Here is a 19,123-nt window from a genome sequence, read left to right on the forward strand (position 1 = left end):
GGTACAGATGAATGGTGAGATCTGTCTGGCACCAGGAAAGTACCCATAGCTGGACCCAGGGACAGGAAGGCACATGGTACAGATGAATGGTGAGATCTGTCTGTCTGGCACCAGGAAAGTACCCATAGCTGGACCCAGGGACAGGAAGTCACATTGTACAGGTGAATGGTGAGATCTGTATGTCTGGCACCAGGAAAGTACCCATAGCTGGACCCAGGGACAGGAAGGCACATGGTATGGGTGAATAGTGAGATCTGTCTGACTGGCACCAGGAAAGTACCCATAGCTGGACCCAGGGACAGGAAGTCACATGGTAAAGAGTGAATAGTGAGATCTGTCTGTCTGGCGCCAGGAAAGTACCCATAGCTGGACCCAGGGACAGCAAGTCACATGGTACAGGTGAATAGTGAGATCTGTCTGGCACCAGGAAAGTACCCATAGCTGGACCCAGGGACAGGAAGGCACATGGTACAGGTGAATGGTGAGATCTGTCTGTCTGGCACCAGGAAAGTACCCATAGCTGGACCCAGGGACAGGAAGTCACATTGTACAGGTGAATGGTGAGATCTGTATGTCTGGCAACAGGAAAGTACCCATAGCTGGACCCAGGGACAGGAAGGCACATGGTATGGGTGAATAGTGAGATGTGTCTGACTGGCACCAGGAAAGTACCCATAGCTGGACCCAGGGACAGGAAGTCACATGGTAAAGAGTGAATAGTGAGATCTGTCTGTCTGGCGCCAGGAAAGTACCCATAGCTGGACCCAGGGACAGCAAGTCACATGGTACAGGTGAATAGTGAGATCTGTCTGGCACCAGGAAAGTACCCATAGCTGGACCCAGGGACAGGAAGGCACATGGTATGGGTGAATAGTGAGATCTGTCTGTCTGGCACCAGGAAAGTACCCATAGCTGGACCCAGGGACAGGAAGGCACATGGTACAGGTGAATAGTGAGATCTGTCTGTCTGGAACCAGGAAAGTACCCATAGCTGGACCCAGGGACAGGAAGGCACATGGTATGGGTGAATAGTGAGATCTGTCTGTCTGGCACCAGGAAAGTACCCATAGCTGGACCCAGGGACAGGAAGGCACATGGTACAGGTGAATGGTGAGATCTGTGTCAATAGCAGGACTTGAGGCTAGAAAGCCCCATTATTTGGAATCTTTGCAATGATCTGATCACATTGTGTATGTAGAGGATGGAGTGTGTATGTGGAACATGGAGGCAGCCATACTTCTTTGTCATGTAGGCAGGCTCTGTTTCCTGCACACTGCTTGCACTAAACTGCTCATCATCCCAACATGTTTCTGGCTCTGGTGTCCCACTGAAAACAATGTTCTCCGTTAACAGTTGTCCAGCAGGGATGCTGAGTGATTTCAGTGTAATACATAACTTAACTCCAGTATTTTTGTATTTTCTGTGTGCCTGTGGCAGTCCTTCCTGCAATACACACCTATATGGACCGATGATGTCATGTGATCAGACTAAGGGGTGCAGTATAATCTCTGTGGGGATCTGTTTAGGTGAGGGAGTTGTGGTCTCTATGGCAGCATGGGTAGGTGCCGGGATATAGTCTTGTTGGCGAGGTGAAGAAGTTCCTTGGGAGAGCCGGGGTGGTTCTATAATTCCAATGTAGAAGAGTCGAATACACAGAACAGGAAATTCTCTTGTAATATGTGAAGCTCATTCCAAATGTCACCACCATCACCTTGGAGACGGCACGCGTGGCGTCACCACCTTGGAGACGGCACGCGTGACGTCACCACCTTGGAGACGGCACGCGTGGCGTCACCACCTTGGAGACGCTGGTGAGGTCACCACCATGAAGAAGACACGGATAAAGAGGATAAATAAACTCTCTTTATTGGTTACATGCCACTGCTACATAATCCCTATTCTCATCACGTAACAGCCAATTAAAAGTGACCTACAAGCATTCCCCTCCCCTACAGAACATGGAACCGGCGCCAACCTCTAGGGCTCACGAGGCGCTGAAATGTCGGACTCTTTCACTGGGGTCCTTGTCGCTGGACTCGCTCGCACGCCGCTCCCGCTCTCTGGTCAAAAAATTCAGAAGGTCAATGGCGGTCACCACTCCAAAAACCATCTGCTTCTTGCTGGACGAACCGTCATTGTGATCTGCTGGGAGACAGACGTACGAGAATCATAGAGGAGTCACGAGAGTTTCCACAGGAGAGTCACAGCACCAAAACATCTGCGGTGCCCTCCTGTATGATAGACCCTCAACAGAGCCGGGCCTTAGGCAGACTGGTATCTTTCTGCAACTACCCCCTCCCCTTATCCTATGGATTGTAAGCTCTATCCTTTTTGTGTCCTCCCTTTATACCCCAATAACTATGCGTTTCAGACACAGACATGGTGCAGGCACAATGCAGAGACACACAATACAGACACTGCAGACGGGGACGTGGTGCAGAGATGTGGTGCAGACAGGGACACACAATGCTGACATGGTTCATGGATGCAGTGCAGACACCGACATGGTAGGCGGTGGAGACGCAGACGCAGTGGAGAGGTGGTGCAAACGCAGAGCATACACGGCGGAGACGCAGACGCGGTGAAGACACAGCGGAGACGCAGACGCAGAGCAGACACAGGGGAGAGGAGGCCAGAGAGGGCAGAAAGGAGAGACAAGAGAGAGGTCAAAGTCGGGGAGGGAAGGTCGAAGACTAAAGCGGGAACCAGAGTCAGAGGGGGGGGGGGGAGGAAGGGGCCCGAGTCAGAGGGGGAGGGAGGAAGGGGCCAGAGTCAGAGGGAGGAAGGGGCCAGAGTCAGAGGGGGGGGGGGAGAGAGGAAGAGGCCAGAGTTCGGGAGCTCCAGGAGAGAAAATCTGGGATGTTGGAGGAGGCTGTGTAGATCAGACAGAAGACGAATACTTACACTGGATTTGCTCGTGGACCACCAATCCAAAGTGATCGGTCTCCAGGATTCGGGAGAGTTTCCCCAGATTGTCATCAAGATGGACCTGAAAGAGAAATCATTGCGGTCATCCCAAACCTTCTCTAGAATTTTATGTTTTACAAGACTGACCCAACAGCATAATAATATATTACCATGCATGAGAGTGGCACCGCCCACAGAAAAGTCAGTATACTGCCCCTCCCCCTTTAGGGAAATCAGTATACTGCCCCTCCCCCACAGGAAAATCTGTATATTGCCCCTCCCTTTGTGTTTCGTGGACTAAATTAAAAAGGCCAACAAAAAACATTCTGTATTCTTCCCCATAAACATCAGGCAGGCGGCTTCAACTGTGCTGCCTCAGATTACCCATAGTGCTCTGGGAGCCCCACGTCAGGTGCTAAATGTTTATTTGTAAAACATAAAATTTACACGTACATTTCCATGCAAAAATCTAGACTGGTCCCATGATAGTGATAACAGGGGACTCGGCCATTTGATGGCAACATAAAGGCTCCACAGGGGCTGGGCCATATGATGGCAGAGATCAGGGCTCCACAGGGGCTGGGCCATATGATGGCAGAGATCAGGGCTCCACGGGGGCTGGCCCATATGATGGCAACATGAAGGCTTCACAGGGGCTGGGCCATATGATGGCAGAGGTCAGGGCTGGGCCATATGATGCCAGAGACCAGGGCTCCACAGGGGCTGGGCCATACGATGGCATGGAGCAGGGCACCATAGGGGCCGGGCCATATAATGCCAGAGACCAGGGCTCCCCAGGGGCTGGGCCATAATGATGCCAGAGACCAGGGCTCCCCAGGGGCTGGGCCATAATGATGCCAGAGATCAGGGCTCCCCAGGGGCTGGGACATATTACGGTAGAGATCAGGGCCCTGTGGGGGCAAGGTAAAATGATGACAAGGTGAAGACTCTGCAAGGGCCAGGTTATATGATAGAAATCAGATCTCTGCAGGGGCTAGACTATATGACGGCAGAGAACAGGGCTCCACAGAAGCCGGGCCATCTGAAGGTGAGACGAGGGCTCTGCAGGGGCCAGGCCAACTAATTGCAAGATGAGGGCTCTGTGTGGGCTGGATCATATGGCAAGATGAACGCTCTGCGAGGGCCAGGCCATTTGATTGCGAGGTTTGGGCTCCACGCAGGGGGACTGGGCCATCTGATTGCAAGTTTGGAGGCTCCCTGGGGGACAGGCCATATGATGGTGAGGTTGGGGCTCCCCAGAGGAGACTGGCCCATCTGATTACAAGTTCGGGGGCTCCGTGGGGGCCAGGCTGTTGCAGGATCCCCTGATCCTTTTTACGGATGTTTGCTTTGTGTTGCAGACTGAAGTTGGTAGAATCATTTCCTGCATTTCTCCGCAGCTGCTTTAATGCCGCCACAAAGTGACAGGTTAGATTTAATGTATTTTTTTGGGCAAAACTTTTTTTTTTAATTTTGGATGGTGTGCGGAAAAAAATTAGACCCCTTTATCTGGTGTTTATTGCTGTGGCTCCATTGGAGAGATTCTCCCCTCGATTTGTTGTGGTGACAAAAGAAAATGATGGGAAAAACATTTTAAATTTCTGCCCAGAACAAAAGATACATGGAAATCTTCCAAAGGGGACAACCCCTCACATTGAGTGAATTCACCAATCAAACCCAAACCCTCCACTCCTCCCAAGACCTCCTGCTCTCCAGCCTTGCCCTTAACTCCTCCTCTCACGGTCACCTCCAGAACTTCTCCAAAGCCCCTCCCATCCTCTGGAACTCCCTACCCTAATCGGTCCAGAGCTTCTCCCATCCTCCTAAACTCTCAGCCACAATCTGTCTATCTCCTCTTCTGGCCACCTTTAGGTGATCCCTGAAAACTCATACTGCTACCTACAGATGGATTGGATGGTGGCAGAAAATTTGTGGTGAGCCGTTGTAAAGCTCCTCTTCCATCCAGCATGCCTCAGTTTTGTGGTAAAGCGCGAAGAGAGTGATCAGAAACCCAGCGGCACCTGAGTCGTCATTCTATGGACTCCCATTTTCCTTTGCCCCTTGAGGGAGGAATTCAGATACAGTTTGGATGTTCAAAAGCAGTGCAACTGAGGGGTAAGGCAACACGCCAACCAACAATTAACAAGCCCCCACTAGGAGGGCTGGGGGCCGCCTGCAGCTTGGGGGCCACCTGAAGAACCAATGCCTGAATCTGAATGGATGGAGCCCCCAATTAAATAGGGGAACCTGCCAACACATTCAAGAGAAGAGCAAAGTGCATCAACCTGATGCTCCAGACCAGGATGGAGGTCATCCCAAAAGAAAAGATTGAGCCCACATGGAAGGGAATACCGAACCTGAGCCAGCAAGAAGCTGATCAACCAGAACCCCCTGAAAACAAGGGGAACAATAAACTCCCAAACAGGGAAGTAGGACCCATAAAGGGATGTGGTCAAAAATAAAAAGGGAGATGACCCCCAGAAGGAACAGGTCCCAAGGGTAACAGAGTGCAAAAAACAGGTCCAGGCAAGAAATACCAACCAGTCTACATAGAAAATGTAATTGAAAATGTCATTGACCCCGGGATGGAACTCCATTACTAAAGGAGGGTGCCTAGCCAGCAACCAATCTCACTAGACAAGGTACAGCAAAGGATGTATAGTGGAAGTAGTCCAAAAGAGAGTAAAGAGACTACCCTGAAACCACTGAAGAATTTAGGGGCTTGATCTCACAGAGTCAACATGACAGAGGAAGGAGGATGGAAGGAAGACATCACCACAACGGTAGGCAGAACAAAGTTTGGGCTAAGTCTCAGATCCAGACTGGCAGGATGAGGACCACACTAGGACCTTCAGCAGAATGCTGCAGAGCCTGCCTACCCCTGACCACAGTTTAGGAGTTGAGGAAGCTCCTGATGCCACCAGGTCAAGAGAAGCACCAACACAGCCATTGGGCAAGGAACGAGAAGATTAGCCGAAACGATGAAAACATGTACATGACTAAAGACAGGGCAAGGGAAGGTATCTGAAGGACATTCCCCAGGGGCTGCTGATCAGCCGAAGAAAGAGAACCAATTTTCAAGGGAAGAGGCCCCACAAGTCCTTCAGATGTACTCTGTCCACAGCAAAAAGTACTTGTACCTGCTGACAATCCGGGGGGGGGGGGGACAGGACCCTCCAGAGATGGACTCCACCTGCTGCCCAGGAACTGTGCAAGCCTTCCCTTGGATGCAGACACTGCTGGTTGAGGAGAGACAATGTCTTTTTGATTGAGAGTTCAAGTGCATCATCCAATGCAGGAGTCAAGCAACATTCTATGTCATGATTATGTCAGATCCACTTCTTCCTGGAAATGAAGGTACGGCAACACCGAGGTGGTGTCTGATGAAGCATAAAACTTGGCGTTTGATTCCCAGATGTAGAGGAAAATATCTGTTCAGAAAAACAGCCCTAGCTGGCTGAAGGATTACAGAAGGCCCACCTACTCTGCAGAGACAGGTCCACACGCCTGCTGAGAACCCAAACCTGAAACCACAGGAAAGGGACCCGAAAAAAGCGGAGACCACACTGAGAGGGACCCCCAACAGCCTACACTCCCTCAATGGAGAAGGGACAAACTCCCTTCCCAATGGTAAACAAGGTGTGGGCATTTCTGAGAAGAGCGCAGAACTGGCCTTCCCATCCCCCTGGTAAGTATTGTATGACTTTTGTAAATGGAATGTTTGGAGGTGTAACATGCAATGGCTGCTCCAAAGACACAAATCCAGAAGACATACAATGAACGAGGAACACAAGGACTGGTGTGAGCTGCCCAATATACAGAGTAGATAGTCAGGTCCATAAATATTGGGACATGGACACAATTCTAATCTTTTTGGCTCTATACACCATCACAATGGATTTGAAATGAAACAAACAAGATGTGCTTTAACTGCAGACTTTCAGCTTTAATTTAAAGGGGATTTACATCCAAATCAGGTGACCGGTGTAGGAATTACAACAGTTTGTATATGTGCCTCCCACTTTTTAAGGGACCAAAAGTAATGGGACAGATTAACAATCATAAATCAAACTTTCACTTTTTAATACTTGGTTGCAAATCCTTTGCAGTCAATTACAGGCTGAAGTCTGGAACGCATAGACATCACCAGACGCTGGGTTTCATCCCTGGTGATGCTCTGCCAGGCCTCTACTGCAACTGTCTTCAGTTCCTGCTTGTTCTTGGGGCATTTTCCCTTCAGTTTTGTCTTCAGTAAGTGAAATGCATGCTCAATCGGATTCAGGTCAGGTGATTGACATTGCATAACATTCCACTTCTTTCTCTTAGAAAACTCTTTGGTTGCTTTCGCAGTATGCTTCGGGTCATTGTCCATCTGCACTGTGAAGCGCCGTCCAATGAATTCTGAAGCATTTGGCTGAATATGAGCCGATAATATTCCCCGAAACACTTCAGAATTCATCCTGCTGCTTCTGTCAGCAGTCACATCATCAATAAATACAAGAGAACCAGTTCCATTGGCAGCCATACATGCCCACGCCATGACACTACCACCACCATGCTTCACTGATGAGGTGGTATGCTTTGGATCATGAGCAGTTCCTTTCCTTCTCCATACTCTTCTCTTCCCATCACTCTGGTACAAGTTGATCTTGGTCTCATCTGTCCATAGGATGTTCCAGAACTGTGAAGGCTTTTTTAGATGTTGTTTGGAAAACTCTAATCTGGCCTTCCTGTTTTTGAGGCTCACCAATGGTTTACATCTTGTGGTGAACCCTCTGTATTCACTCTGGTGAATTCTTCTCTTGATTTTTGACTTTGGCACACATACACCTACCTCCTGGAGAGTGTTCCTGATCTGACACACATACACCTACCTCCTGGAGAGTGTTCCTGATCTGACACACATACACCTACCTCCTGGAGAGTGTTCTTCATCTGACACACATACACCTACCTCCTGGAGAGTGTTCCTGATCTGACACACATACACCTACCTCCTGGAGAGCGTTCCTGATCTGTCACACATACACCTACCTCCTGGAGAGTGATCTTGATCTGACACACATACACCTACCTCCTGGAGAGTGTTCCTGATCTGACACACATACACCTACCTCCTGGAGAGCGTTCCTGATCTGACACACATACACCTACCTCCTGGAGAGTGATCTTGATCTGACACACATACACCTACCTCCTGGAGAGTGTTCCTGATCTGACACACATACACCTACCTCCTGGAGAGTGTTCCTGATCTGACACACATACACCTACCTCCTGGAGAGCGTTCCTGATCTGTCACACATACACCTACCTCCTGGAGAGTGATCTTGATCTGACACACATACACCTACCTCCTGGAGAGTGTTCCTGATCTGACACACATACACCTACCTCCTGGAGAGCGTTCCTGATCTGACACACATACACCTACCTCCTGGAGAGTGATCTTGATCTGACACACATACACCTACCTCCTGGAGAGTGTTCCTGATCTGACACACATACACCTACCTCCTGGAGAGTGTTCTTGATCTGACACACATACACCTACCTCCTGGAGAGTGTTCCTGATCTGACACACATACACCTACCTCCTGGAGAGTGATCTTGATCTGACACACATACACCTACCTCCTGGAGAGCGTTCCTGATCTGACACACATACACCTACCTCCTGGAGAGCGTTCCTGATCTGACACACATACACCTACCTCCTGGAGAGTGATCTTGATCTGACACACATACACCTACCTCCTGGAGAGTGTTCCTGATCTGACACACATACACCTACCTCCTGGAGAGTGTTCTTGATCTGACACACATACACCTACCTCCTGGAGAGTGTTCCTGATCTGACACACATACACCTACCTCCTGGAGAGTGATCTTGATCTGACACACATACACCTACCTCCTGGAGAGTGTTCCTGATCTGACACACATACACCTACCTCCTGGAGAGTGTTCCTGATCTGACACACATACACCTACCTCCTGGAGAGCGTTCCTGATCTGACACACATACACCTACCTCCTGGAGAGTGCTCTTCATCCGACACACATACACCTACCTCCTGGACTGCGTTCTTGATCTGACACACATACACCTACCTCCTGGAGAGTGATCTTGATCTGACACACATACACCTACCTCCTGGAGAGTGTTCCTGATCTGACACACATACACCTACCTCCTGGACTGCGTTCTTGATCTGACACACATACACCTACCTCCTGGAGAGTGATCTTGATCTGACACACATACACCTACCTCCTGGAGAGTGTTCCTGATCTGACACACATACACCTACCTCCTGGAGAGTGATCTTCATCTGACACACATACACCTACCTCCTGGAGAGTGTTCTTGATCTGACACACATACACCTACCTCCTGGAGAGTGTTCTTGATCTGACACACATACACCTACCTCCTGGACTGCGTTCTTGATCTGACACACATACACCTACCTCCTGGAGAGTGTTCCTGATCTGACACACATACACCTACCTCCTGGACTGCGTTCTTGATCTGACACACATACACCTACCTCCTGGAGAGCGTTCCTGATCTGGCCAACTGTTGTGAAGGGTGTTTTCTTCACCAGGGAAAGAATTCTTCGGTCATCCACCACAGTTGTTTTCCGTGGTCTTCCGGGTATTTTGGTGTTGCTGAGCTCACCGGTGCACTCTTTTTTTTTAAGGATGTTCCAAACAGTTGATTTGGCCACACCTAATGTTTTTGCTATCTCTCTGATTGGTTTGATTTGTTTTCTTCAGCCTAATGATGGCTTGCTTCACTGATAGTGACAGCTCTTTGGATCTCATATTGAGAGTTGACAGCAACAGATTCCAAATGCAAATAGCACACTTGAAATGAACTCTGGACCTTTTATCTGCTCCTTGTAAATGGGATAATGAGGGAATAACACACACCTGGCCATGGAACAGCTGAGCAGCCAATTGTCCCATTACTTTTGTTCCCTTAAAAAGTGGGAGGCACAAATACAAACTGTTGTAATTCCTACACCGGTCACCTGATTTGGATGTAAATTCCCTCAAATTAAAGCTGAAAGTCTGCAGGTAAAGCACATCTTGTTTGTTTCATTTCACATCCATTGTGGTGGTGTATAGAGCCAAAAAGATTAGAATTGTGTCCATGTCCCAATATTTATGGACCTGACTGTACATCAGGTTAAACTCCTCCACCTTCGTACTTCTTTCTCCCATGACCATTGCTCTGTGTTTGTATATTTAGGGATAAAGGCAGGTCTTTGTGTATGCGTCGGATCATAAATCTCTCTCCGCCTTACCTGTGTGAACTGTTTGTAGATGACTTTGGTGACCGGATCGGATGGTTTCACCTTTCCAGCCAGCACAGAGGACAACATGTTTCCCAGCGTCACCATCCCGAGGACCAGCCTGAGGAAATACAGCTACCAGTCAGGAAGGGGGAGGGACACAAAAACAGAGACAAACATTGCTATGGTATATGGTGCAGATCAGGAGTGCGATTACAAAACCATGAATAGTATAATGGAGACCAGCAGTGAGCAGAATATGCAGACCAAGTTAGAGGCTCAATGTCAGGTATTGGTTCACCTCCTGGTGACACTGTGGCTCCAATACCTATAGTCTGTAGTTCTGGTGTCCACCAGCGGGTGTCTCAGCAGCCAGAAGCTCATAGTAAATCAGTCATCACCTGATCCTTATTGCTGAAAGAGTATTTAGTCTTTCCTGTGCTACTTACCCTGGCCTTGGTGTTTTGCCCATGTGCCTCTGACCTGCGTTCTGTGCACCTGCATCCTGCTCCCTCACCCACCTACCTTCTGCTCCTTCACCCACCTGCCTCCTGCTCCTGATCCCTCAACCACCTGCTTCTTGCTCCTGCTCCCTCACCCACCTGCCTCCTGCTCCCTCACCCACCTGCCTCCTGCTCCCTCACCCACCTGCCTCCTGCTCCCTCACCCACCTGCCTCTTGATCCCGAACCCTCACCCACCTGCCTCCTGATCCCGATCCCTCACCCACCTGCCTCCTGATCCCGATCCCTCACCCACCTGCCTCCTGATCCCGATCCCTCACCCACCTGCCTCCTGATCCCTCACCCACCTGCCTCCTGATCCCTCACCCACCTGCCTCCTGATACCTCACCCACCTGCCTCCTGATCCCTCACCCACCTGCCTCCTGATCCCTCACCCACCTGCCTCCTGCTCCTGATCCCTCACCCACCTGCCTCCTGATCCCTCACCCACCTGCCTCCTGATCCCTCACCCACCTGCCTCCTGATCCCTCACCCACCTGCCTCCTGATCCCTCACCCACCTGCCTCCTGCTCCTGATCCCTCACCCACCTGCCTCCTGCTCCTGATCCCTCACCCACCTGCCTCCTGCTCCTGATCCCTCACTCACCTGCCTGATCTTCCATGTACTGTATGACCCTGGCTCAGATACTGACTACTTAGTCTTACCCTGCCATCGGTAGTTAACTTGGTTAGTTGGTTTAGTGCAGCCGTCATTAAATGGCGGCCCGCTGTCCAGGAGCTGCCTGCACGATGCTTCCGCCCGGACCCGTCAGGCCGCCACTGTAAAAAGTCATTGGTTTGCTGGGACCGCGGGTGTCCCAGCAACATCCCGTGTGCGCCCCGCCCCTGCTTCTTCTTCGGCTTCCTCCCAGCCGGTGTTCTGTCAGAGGTGTCATCGGCCGCGAGTTGGGGCGTGACGTCACGTGCACGCCCCGCCCCCCTGCTGCTAACTGCGGCTCCTGACTCTCACACTCAGCCTAGCCGCGAGCTGGGGCGTGAGATCACATGCACGCCCCGCCCCCCTGATGTTCGCGGCTCCTGGCTCTGGCATTTTCCGCTCCCAATGTTATGTGGGGAACATTTGTTTTAGGGGGTTGCTTATTTTTCTAAAATGCAGACTTATGGGCATATTTTGTTAAGCGGCACACAGATGGGCACATTTGTGCCCATTAGAGTGCCCCATAAAATAAAAAATGCCCATTAGAGTGCCCCCTAACATAAAATGTGCCCATCAGCGTCCGCCTTATTTTAAGTTAAGGGTCACGCTGATGGGTATATTTTATGTTAAGAGCAACGCTGATGGACACGTTTTGGTTTGCCCATCAGAGTGCCCCCTAACATAAAATGTGCCCATCAGAGTGCCCCCTAACATAAAATGTGCCCATCAGAGTGCCCCCTAACAAACTCTGCCCATCAGTGTGCCCCCTAACAAACTCTGCCCATCAGAGTGCCCCCTAACAAACTCTGCCCATCAGAGTGCCCCCTAACAAACTCTGCCCATCAGAGTGCCCCCTAACATAAACTGTGCCCATCAGCGTTCCCCTTATTTTATGTTAAGGGTCACCCTGATGGGCATATTTTATTTTAAGAGCAACGCTGATGGACACGTTTTGTTTTGCCCATCTTTCTGAGTCATAGCACAGACTTCAGATTCGGACCTCAGCCCAAATAAAATTTTAGCGACCGGACCTCCTAGAATTTTAATTAATTACCCCTGGTTTAGTGTATTCTGTGCGATTCCTCTCAGCTATTAAGCTTTGCTGGTTTAGGTTCTTGGTTTATGTTTGTTATATTGTTGATTTTTGCTGGCTTTGTTCTATAATAAACCTCATTATTTTAGAGATCACATTTCCGGTCACGCCCGTTTCCTAGGATACCAGCACTCGGTATCCTTGCCACTCCACCAATACACTTCCGACCTAACATTATAGTTGTTGGATTAACTGGATGGAAATCTCAAACACAGAGAGCGTGATGATTGGAGGAGAGCTCCCGGAGGTCCTCCCCCAGATGAAGACTCACCCGGATTCGGACACGATGGGAACTTGGTCAAAGCCTTTCTCTCGGAGGAGCTGGATGGTCTGATTGCAGTTGACTGTTGGAAGGACGGTCAGTGGGGCAGAAAGAGACAAAGCCGAGACCTTGACATTCCACCACCTGCCGCAGATAAAGAAGAAGATACATGAGGAGGAGGAGGAGGAGGAGGAGGAGGAGGAGGAGGAGGAGGAGGAGGAGGAGGAGGAGGAGGAGGAGGAGGAGGAGGAGGAGGAGGAGGAGGAGGAGGAGGAGAAAAAAAAAAAAAAAACTCAGACAGGATCAGCTGACCACTTACCAGGGCTTACTCCCCTCCAGATCCTCCACCTTCAGGAACTGCTTCTGGGTCATCCATTTATCACTCAGGAACTTCGTCCTGTCCCGGGAGAGGACATGTCATGGGGCACAGCAGACAAAGTCATGGTACAGTATAAAACCTGTAGCCAACAGGCCAAATCCCATACATCATAATCCCAATAGGCCGTATCCCATACGTCTCACACATCATAATCCCCAATAGGCCGTATCCCATACGTCTCACACATCATAATCCCCAATAGGCCGTATCCCATACGTCTCACACATCATAATCCCCAATAGGCCGTATCCCATACGTCTCACACATCATAATCCCCAATAGGCCGTATCCCATATGTCTCATACATCATAATCCCCAATAGGCCGTATCCCATACGTCTCACACATCATAATCCCCAATAGGCCGTGTCCCACACCACACACATAATCCCCAATAGGCCGTATCCCATATGCCACATACATCATAATCCCTAATAGGCCATATCCCATACATCATACACCTCATAATCCCCAATAGGCCGTGTCCCACACCACACATCATAATCCCCAATAGGCCGTACGCCACACACATCATAATCCCCAATAGACCGTATCCCATACGCCACACATCATAATCCCTAATAGGCCGTATCCCACACCTCATAATCCCCAATAGGCCGTATCCCGTATGCCACACACATCATAATCCCTAATAGGCCGTATCCCATACACCACACACATCATAATCCCTAATAGGCCGTATCCCGAACGCCACACACATCATAATCCCTAACAGGACGTATCCCATACATCATAATCCCCAATAGACTGTATCCCATACGCCACACACATCATAATCCCTAATAGGCCGTATTCCACACCACATAATCCCCAATAGGCCGTATCCCATATGCTACACACATAATTCCCAATAGACTGGATCCCACATGCCACACACATCATAATCCCAATAGTCCGTATCCCACGCGCATCATAATCCCTAAAAGGCCATATCCCATACGCCTCACGCATCATAATCCCCAATAGGCCATATCCCATACGCCTCACACATCATAATCCCCAATAGGCCGTATCCCATACACCTCACACATCATAATCCCCAATAGGCCATATCCCATACGCCTCACACATCATAATCCCCAATAGGCCATATCCCATACGCCTCACACATCATAATCCCCAATAGGCCGTATCCCATACGCCTCACACATCATAATCCCCAATAGGCCGTATCCCATACGCCTTACACATCATAATCCCCAATAGACCGGATCCCACATGCTACACACATCACAATCCCTAATAGGCCGTATCCCATGCATGTACCCCGATATGGGATACACAACATAACAGTTCAAGGGAGAAGGGGAAGAGGGGGTGAAGATGTAGGAATGGTGACTAGTAGTAACACGTCAGATATAATCCACTCCCAGGAAATACATTTCAGTCTTACATGTAATTGCGCACAGAATCCGGCAGGATAACGACACACCTCTGCCCCTCCTCCAATTGCTGGGCTGCTTGCAGTGCTGCACTCATAGCGCTGCCAGAACTGCCCCCTGCAGAGGTAATTCATACACACAACATTGGAATTATTACATAAAGCAAAGTACAGTGACCCAGAGAAAACCGAAATTTTTTAGCATACAATGACTCCTGATTGGCTGCTTTGGGTCACCGCACAGTCCTTCCTCCCATTCAAATCACCCCTCCCCCCCCCCCCCACACACACAGCAATGTGTACTCACCGCACAGTAACCCCTCCTCCCGAATTAGAGCCCGAGCCATTAAGAAGGATTCTTCATCATTGGACTTATACCATTCATCCACCACCTGACAGAAACAGCCAATCAGAAATCAGGAAGGGACGGGGAGGTAATACAGGCCAACATTCTCTACATGCCCCCCCCCCCCCCAACCCACCCCACCACCCAGGATCTCACCGATCGGTCCAGCACGGTGGGGATAAAGTCGTATCCAATCCCCTCAACCTCATATCCAGTCTTATCCGTCTGATTGAGCTGTTCCGGCTCGGCCAAGATAGAACCTTCTGGATCCACTCCGATCACCTGTGGAAGGATGACATGTATGGCGAGGTGCTCTGTACATCACCCAGGACAGCTAATGGTCCCCGATACGTCCCCAATACATCCCCGATATGTCCCCAATACATCCCCATAATGATTATGGAGTCATGTGATCTTTAGCTCCAACTACTTCATTACATTGCACTCCTCGGAATGAACATTCTTAATGCGAGGTCAAAACAAAATATTAAGAGGAGGTTGTTTTGTGGCCCTCCAAGACGAGTGTGAGCAGAGATCCTAGAGACACTCCAAGACAAGTGTGAGCAGAGATCCTAGAGACACTCCAAGACAAGTGTGAGCAGAGATCCTAGAGACACCCCTCCAAGACAAGTGTGAGCAGAGATCCTAGAGACACTCCTAGACAAGTCTGAGCAAAGTGTCTGGGGACACCCCTTCAAGACGAGTGTAAGCAGAGATCCTAAAGACACTCCAAGACAAGTGTGAGCAGAGATCCTAGAGACACTCCAAGACAAGTGTGAGCAAAGAGCCCAGGGAAACCCCTCCAAGACTAGTGTGAGCAGAGAGCTCAGAGACACCCCTCCAAGACTAGTGTGAGCAAAGTGTCCGGGGACACCCCTCCAAGACAAGTGTAAGCAGAGATCCTAAAGACACTCCAAGACAAGTGTGAGCAGAGAGCCCAGAGTCACCTCTCATGATGAGTGTGAGCAAAGAGTCCGGGGACACTCCTCCCAAGAACAATTGTGAGCAGAGAGCCCAGAGACACCCTCCAAGACGAGTGTGAGCAAAGAGCCCATGGAAACCCCTCCAAAACTAGTGTGAGCAGAGAGCTCAGAGACACCCCTCCAAGACGAGCGTAAGGTGGAGAGTCCAGAGACACCCCTCCAAGAGGAGTGAAAGCAGAGAGCCCAGAAACACCCCTTTAAGACGAGTGTCAACAGTGAGTCCAGAGACACTCCTACAAGACGAGTGTGAGCAGAGAGCACGGTGCACCCCTCCAAGACAAGTGTGAGCAGTGAGTCCAGAGACACCCTTCCAAGGTGAGTGTGAGCAGAGAGCCCGGGAACACCCCTCCAAGATGAGTGTGAGCAGAGAATCCAGGGATACTGACATAAACAGCCAATTAGGAAGGGCAGAGGGATGGGAAGGCAATACACACTAACATTCCTAGCATGCCCCCAGCTCAGGATCTCACCGATTGGTCCGGTATGGTGAGGATAGGGTCATATCCAATCCCCTCCACCTTGTGTTCAGTGTTGTCTGTTGGATTGAGCTCTTCCGGCTCGTTTAAAATGGAACCTTCTGGATCCACTCCGATCACCTGTGGAAGGAGGACATGTATGGCGGTCGAAGGAAGGTGCGCTGTACATCATCCAGAGGCAGCTTCTCCAGATACATCCCTGCTGTGTCCCCAACACATCCCCCATACGTCTCCAATACATCAATGATGCATCCCCGATACGTCATCGATGCATCCCTGCTAGGTCCCAGATACGTCAATGATGCGCCCCCGTTACATTTCAGTGTCCCTAATAAATCTCCACCACATCCCTCTCTTATTTCCTAGATATGCCTCCACTACATCCCTGATATGTCCCCAATATGTCCCCCAATACATTTGCGCTATGTCCCCCAATACATTTCTCTATCATGAATATTGAGTCATGTGATGTTCAGCTTTTAAACGGACCGCCTGGCACCCCACCTGGGTGCTTCCGCCAAGATACAGCTTCCTCCCCTCTGGAACCAGAATAGAGTCATCTTACCCCAAGCATCTGACAGAACCAATGAGGAGTAAAATAGGAATAACGTTTTAGAACAGAAATACAGATTCAAAAATAGGGGCAGTCCTCGCATGAATAACAAACACAAATTACACATAAACACCCCGCAATGGTTCGGTAACGAGATAAAGTGGACACAAATATTAATCACATCTCCAAGAGAGGATCAGACAGACAGAAACAATAGGTGACTCAACAATGGGATTGCACACCTAGGACACACTGGGAGAAGGACACCTCACAGTAAACTCATACCACCTTAACAGATTACAGCAGGAGACCCCAGTGTCAGATTATAATCTTCTGTTCGGAGTCTAGGAGGGGGTGAAGCAGTCCATGCTGGTTTGGGCTGTCTATACCCCACCACAAACACAGAGGCCCCAAATCTGTATCTGGGTCCTCAAGTTCTCAGAGTCTGTGGGATTCAGGGAGACGTGAACTTGAATCCGAAGCAAAACTTCTTCAAAGATCCTTAGACACACACCTACCAAAGAATAGAGCCTCCTCAAACCCCAGGGCCCATAGACAGTAGGCAAGAGGCTAGCCAGCAGTCCCCTCCAGAAGCCCCTGTCCTGGTGGTTCCTGTGACACAGCTCCTCCATTACTTTGCAGTCCTCGGAATGAACGTTTTAAGGGGATGCGATAAAATATGGAGAGAAGTTTGTCTGTTTTTCAGCCCTCCAAGACGAGTGTGAGCAGAGAATCCGGGGACACCCCTCCTAGATGAGTGTGAGCAGAGAATTCGGGGACACCCCTCCAAGACGAGTGTGAGCAGAGAATCCGGGGACACCCCTCCTAGATGAGTGTGAGCAGAGAGCCCAGGAACACCCCTCCTAGATGAGTGTGAGCAGAGAGCCCGGGAACACCCCTCCTAGATGAGTGCGAGCAGAGAGCCCGGGAACACCCCTCCTAGATGAGTGCGAGCAGAGAGCCCGGGGACACCCCTCCTAGATGAGTGCGAGCAGAGAATCCGGGGACACCCCTCCAAGACGTGTGAGCAGAGAATCCAGGGACACCCCTACTAGAGGAGTGTGAGCAGAGAGCCTAGAGACACCCCTCCAAGACAAGTGTGAACAGAGAATCCGGGGACACCCTCCAAGAAAAGTGTGAACAGAGAGCCCGGGAACACCCTCCAAGAAAAGTGTGAACAGAGAATCTGGGGACACCCTCCAAGAAAAGTGTGAACAGAGAATCCGGGGACACCCCTCCAAGACGAGTGTGAGCAGAGAATCCGGGGACACCCCTCCTAGATGAGGGTGAGCAGAGAGCCCAGGAACAGCCGCAGAGAGCCCGGGAACAGCCCTCCAAGATGAGGGTGAGCAGAGAATCCGGGGACACCCCTCCTAGATGAGTGCGAGCAGAGAGCCCAGGGACACCCCTCCTAGATGAGTGTGAGCAGAGAGCCCGGGAACACCCCTCCTAGATGAGTGTGAGCAGAGAGCCCGGGAACACCCCTCCTAGATGAGTGTGAGCAGAGAGCCCGGGGACACCCCTCCTAGATGAGTGTGAGCAGAGAGCCCGGGAACACCCCTCCTAGATGAGTGTGAGCAGAGAGCCCGGGAACAGCCGCAGAAAGCCCGGGAACAGCCCTCCAAGATGAGTGCGAGCAGAGAATCCGGGGACACCCCTCCTAGATGAGTGCGAGCAGAGAGCCCGGGGACACCCCTCCTAGATGAGTGCGAGCAGAGAATCCGGGGACACCCCTCCTAGATGAGTGTGAGCAGAGAATTCGGGGACACCCCTCCAAGACGTGTGAGCAGAGAATCCAGGGACACCCCTACTAGAGGAGTGTGAGCAGAGAGCCTAGAGACACCCCTCCAAGAAAAGTGTGAACAGAGAATCTGGGGACACACTCCAAGAAAAGTGTGAACAGAGAATCCGGGGACACCCCTCCTAGATGTGTGAGCAGAGAGCCCGGGAACACCCCTCCTAGATGAGTGCGAGCAGAGAATCCAGGGACACCCCTCCAAGACGTGTGAGCAGAGAATCCAGGGACACCCCTACTAGAGGAGTGTGAGCAGAGAGCCTAGAGACACCCCTCCAAGAAAAGTGTGAACAGAGAATCCGGGGACACCCCTCCTAGATGTGTGAGCAGAGAGCCCGGGAACACCCCTCCTAGATCAGTGCGAGCAGAGAGCCCGGGGACACCCCTCCTAGATGAGTGGGAGAAGAGAATCCAGGGACACCCCTCCTAGATGAGTGGGAGCAGAGAATCCAGGGACACCCCT

The 19,123-nt window shown here is 50.6% G+C and overlaps 1 protein-coding gene across 6 annotated transcripts in view; it reads right to left on the bottom strand.

The window, feature by feature from the left end:
• CBS (cystathionine beta-synthase) overlaps positions 1–19,123 on the bottom strand; it is a 69,726-nt gene that overhangs the window by 12,141 nt on the left and 38,462 nt on the right. For 2 of the 6 annotated variants that reach the window (XM_082247279.1, XM_082247278.1), the window contains exons 9-17: positions 16,307–16,432; positions 15,010–15,135; positions 14,815–14,899; positions 14,520–14,625; positions 13,047–13,124; positions 12,737–12,871; positions 10,224–10,332; positions 2,905–2,989; positions 1,851–2,145 (exon numbers count right to left, since the gene is read on the bottom strand). In XM_082247279.1, the coding sequence (XP_082103405.1) occupies positions 1,985–2,145; positions 2,905–2,989; positions 10,224–10,332; positions 12,737–12,871; positions 13,047–13,124; positions 14,520–14,625; positions 14,815–14,899; positions 15,010–15,135; positions 16,307–16,432 (1,011 nt within the window). In that variant the 3' untranslated portion in view covers positions 1,851–1,984. Of the gene's footprint in view, positions 1–1,850; positions 2,146–2,904; positions 2,990–10,223; positions 10,333–12,736; positions 12,872–13,046; positions 13,125–14,519; positions 14,626–14,814; positions 14,900–15,009; positions 15,136–16,306; positions 16,433–19,123 lie in introns of those variants that run through there. The other 4 variants (XM_082247280.1, XM_082247281.1, XM_082247283.1 and 1 more) reach the window with 4 other exon arrangements.

Source organism: Pelophylax lessonae (assembly GCF_965119305.1).
Source record: "Pelophylax lessonae genome assembly, chromosome: 2".
Lineage (NCBI taxonomy): Eukaryota > Metazoa > Chordata > Amphibia > Anura > Ranidae > Pelophylax > Pelophylax lessonae.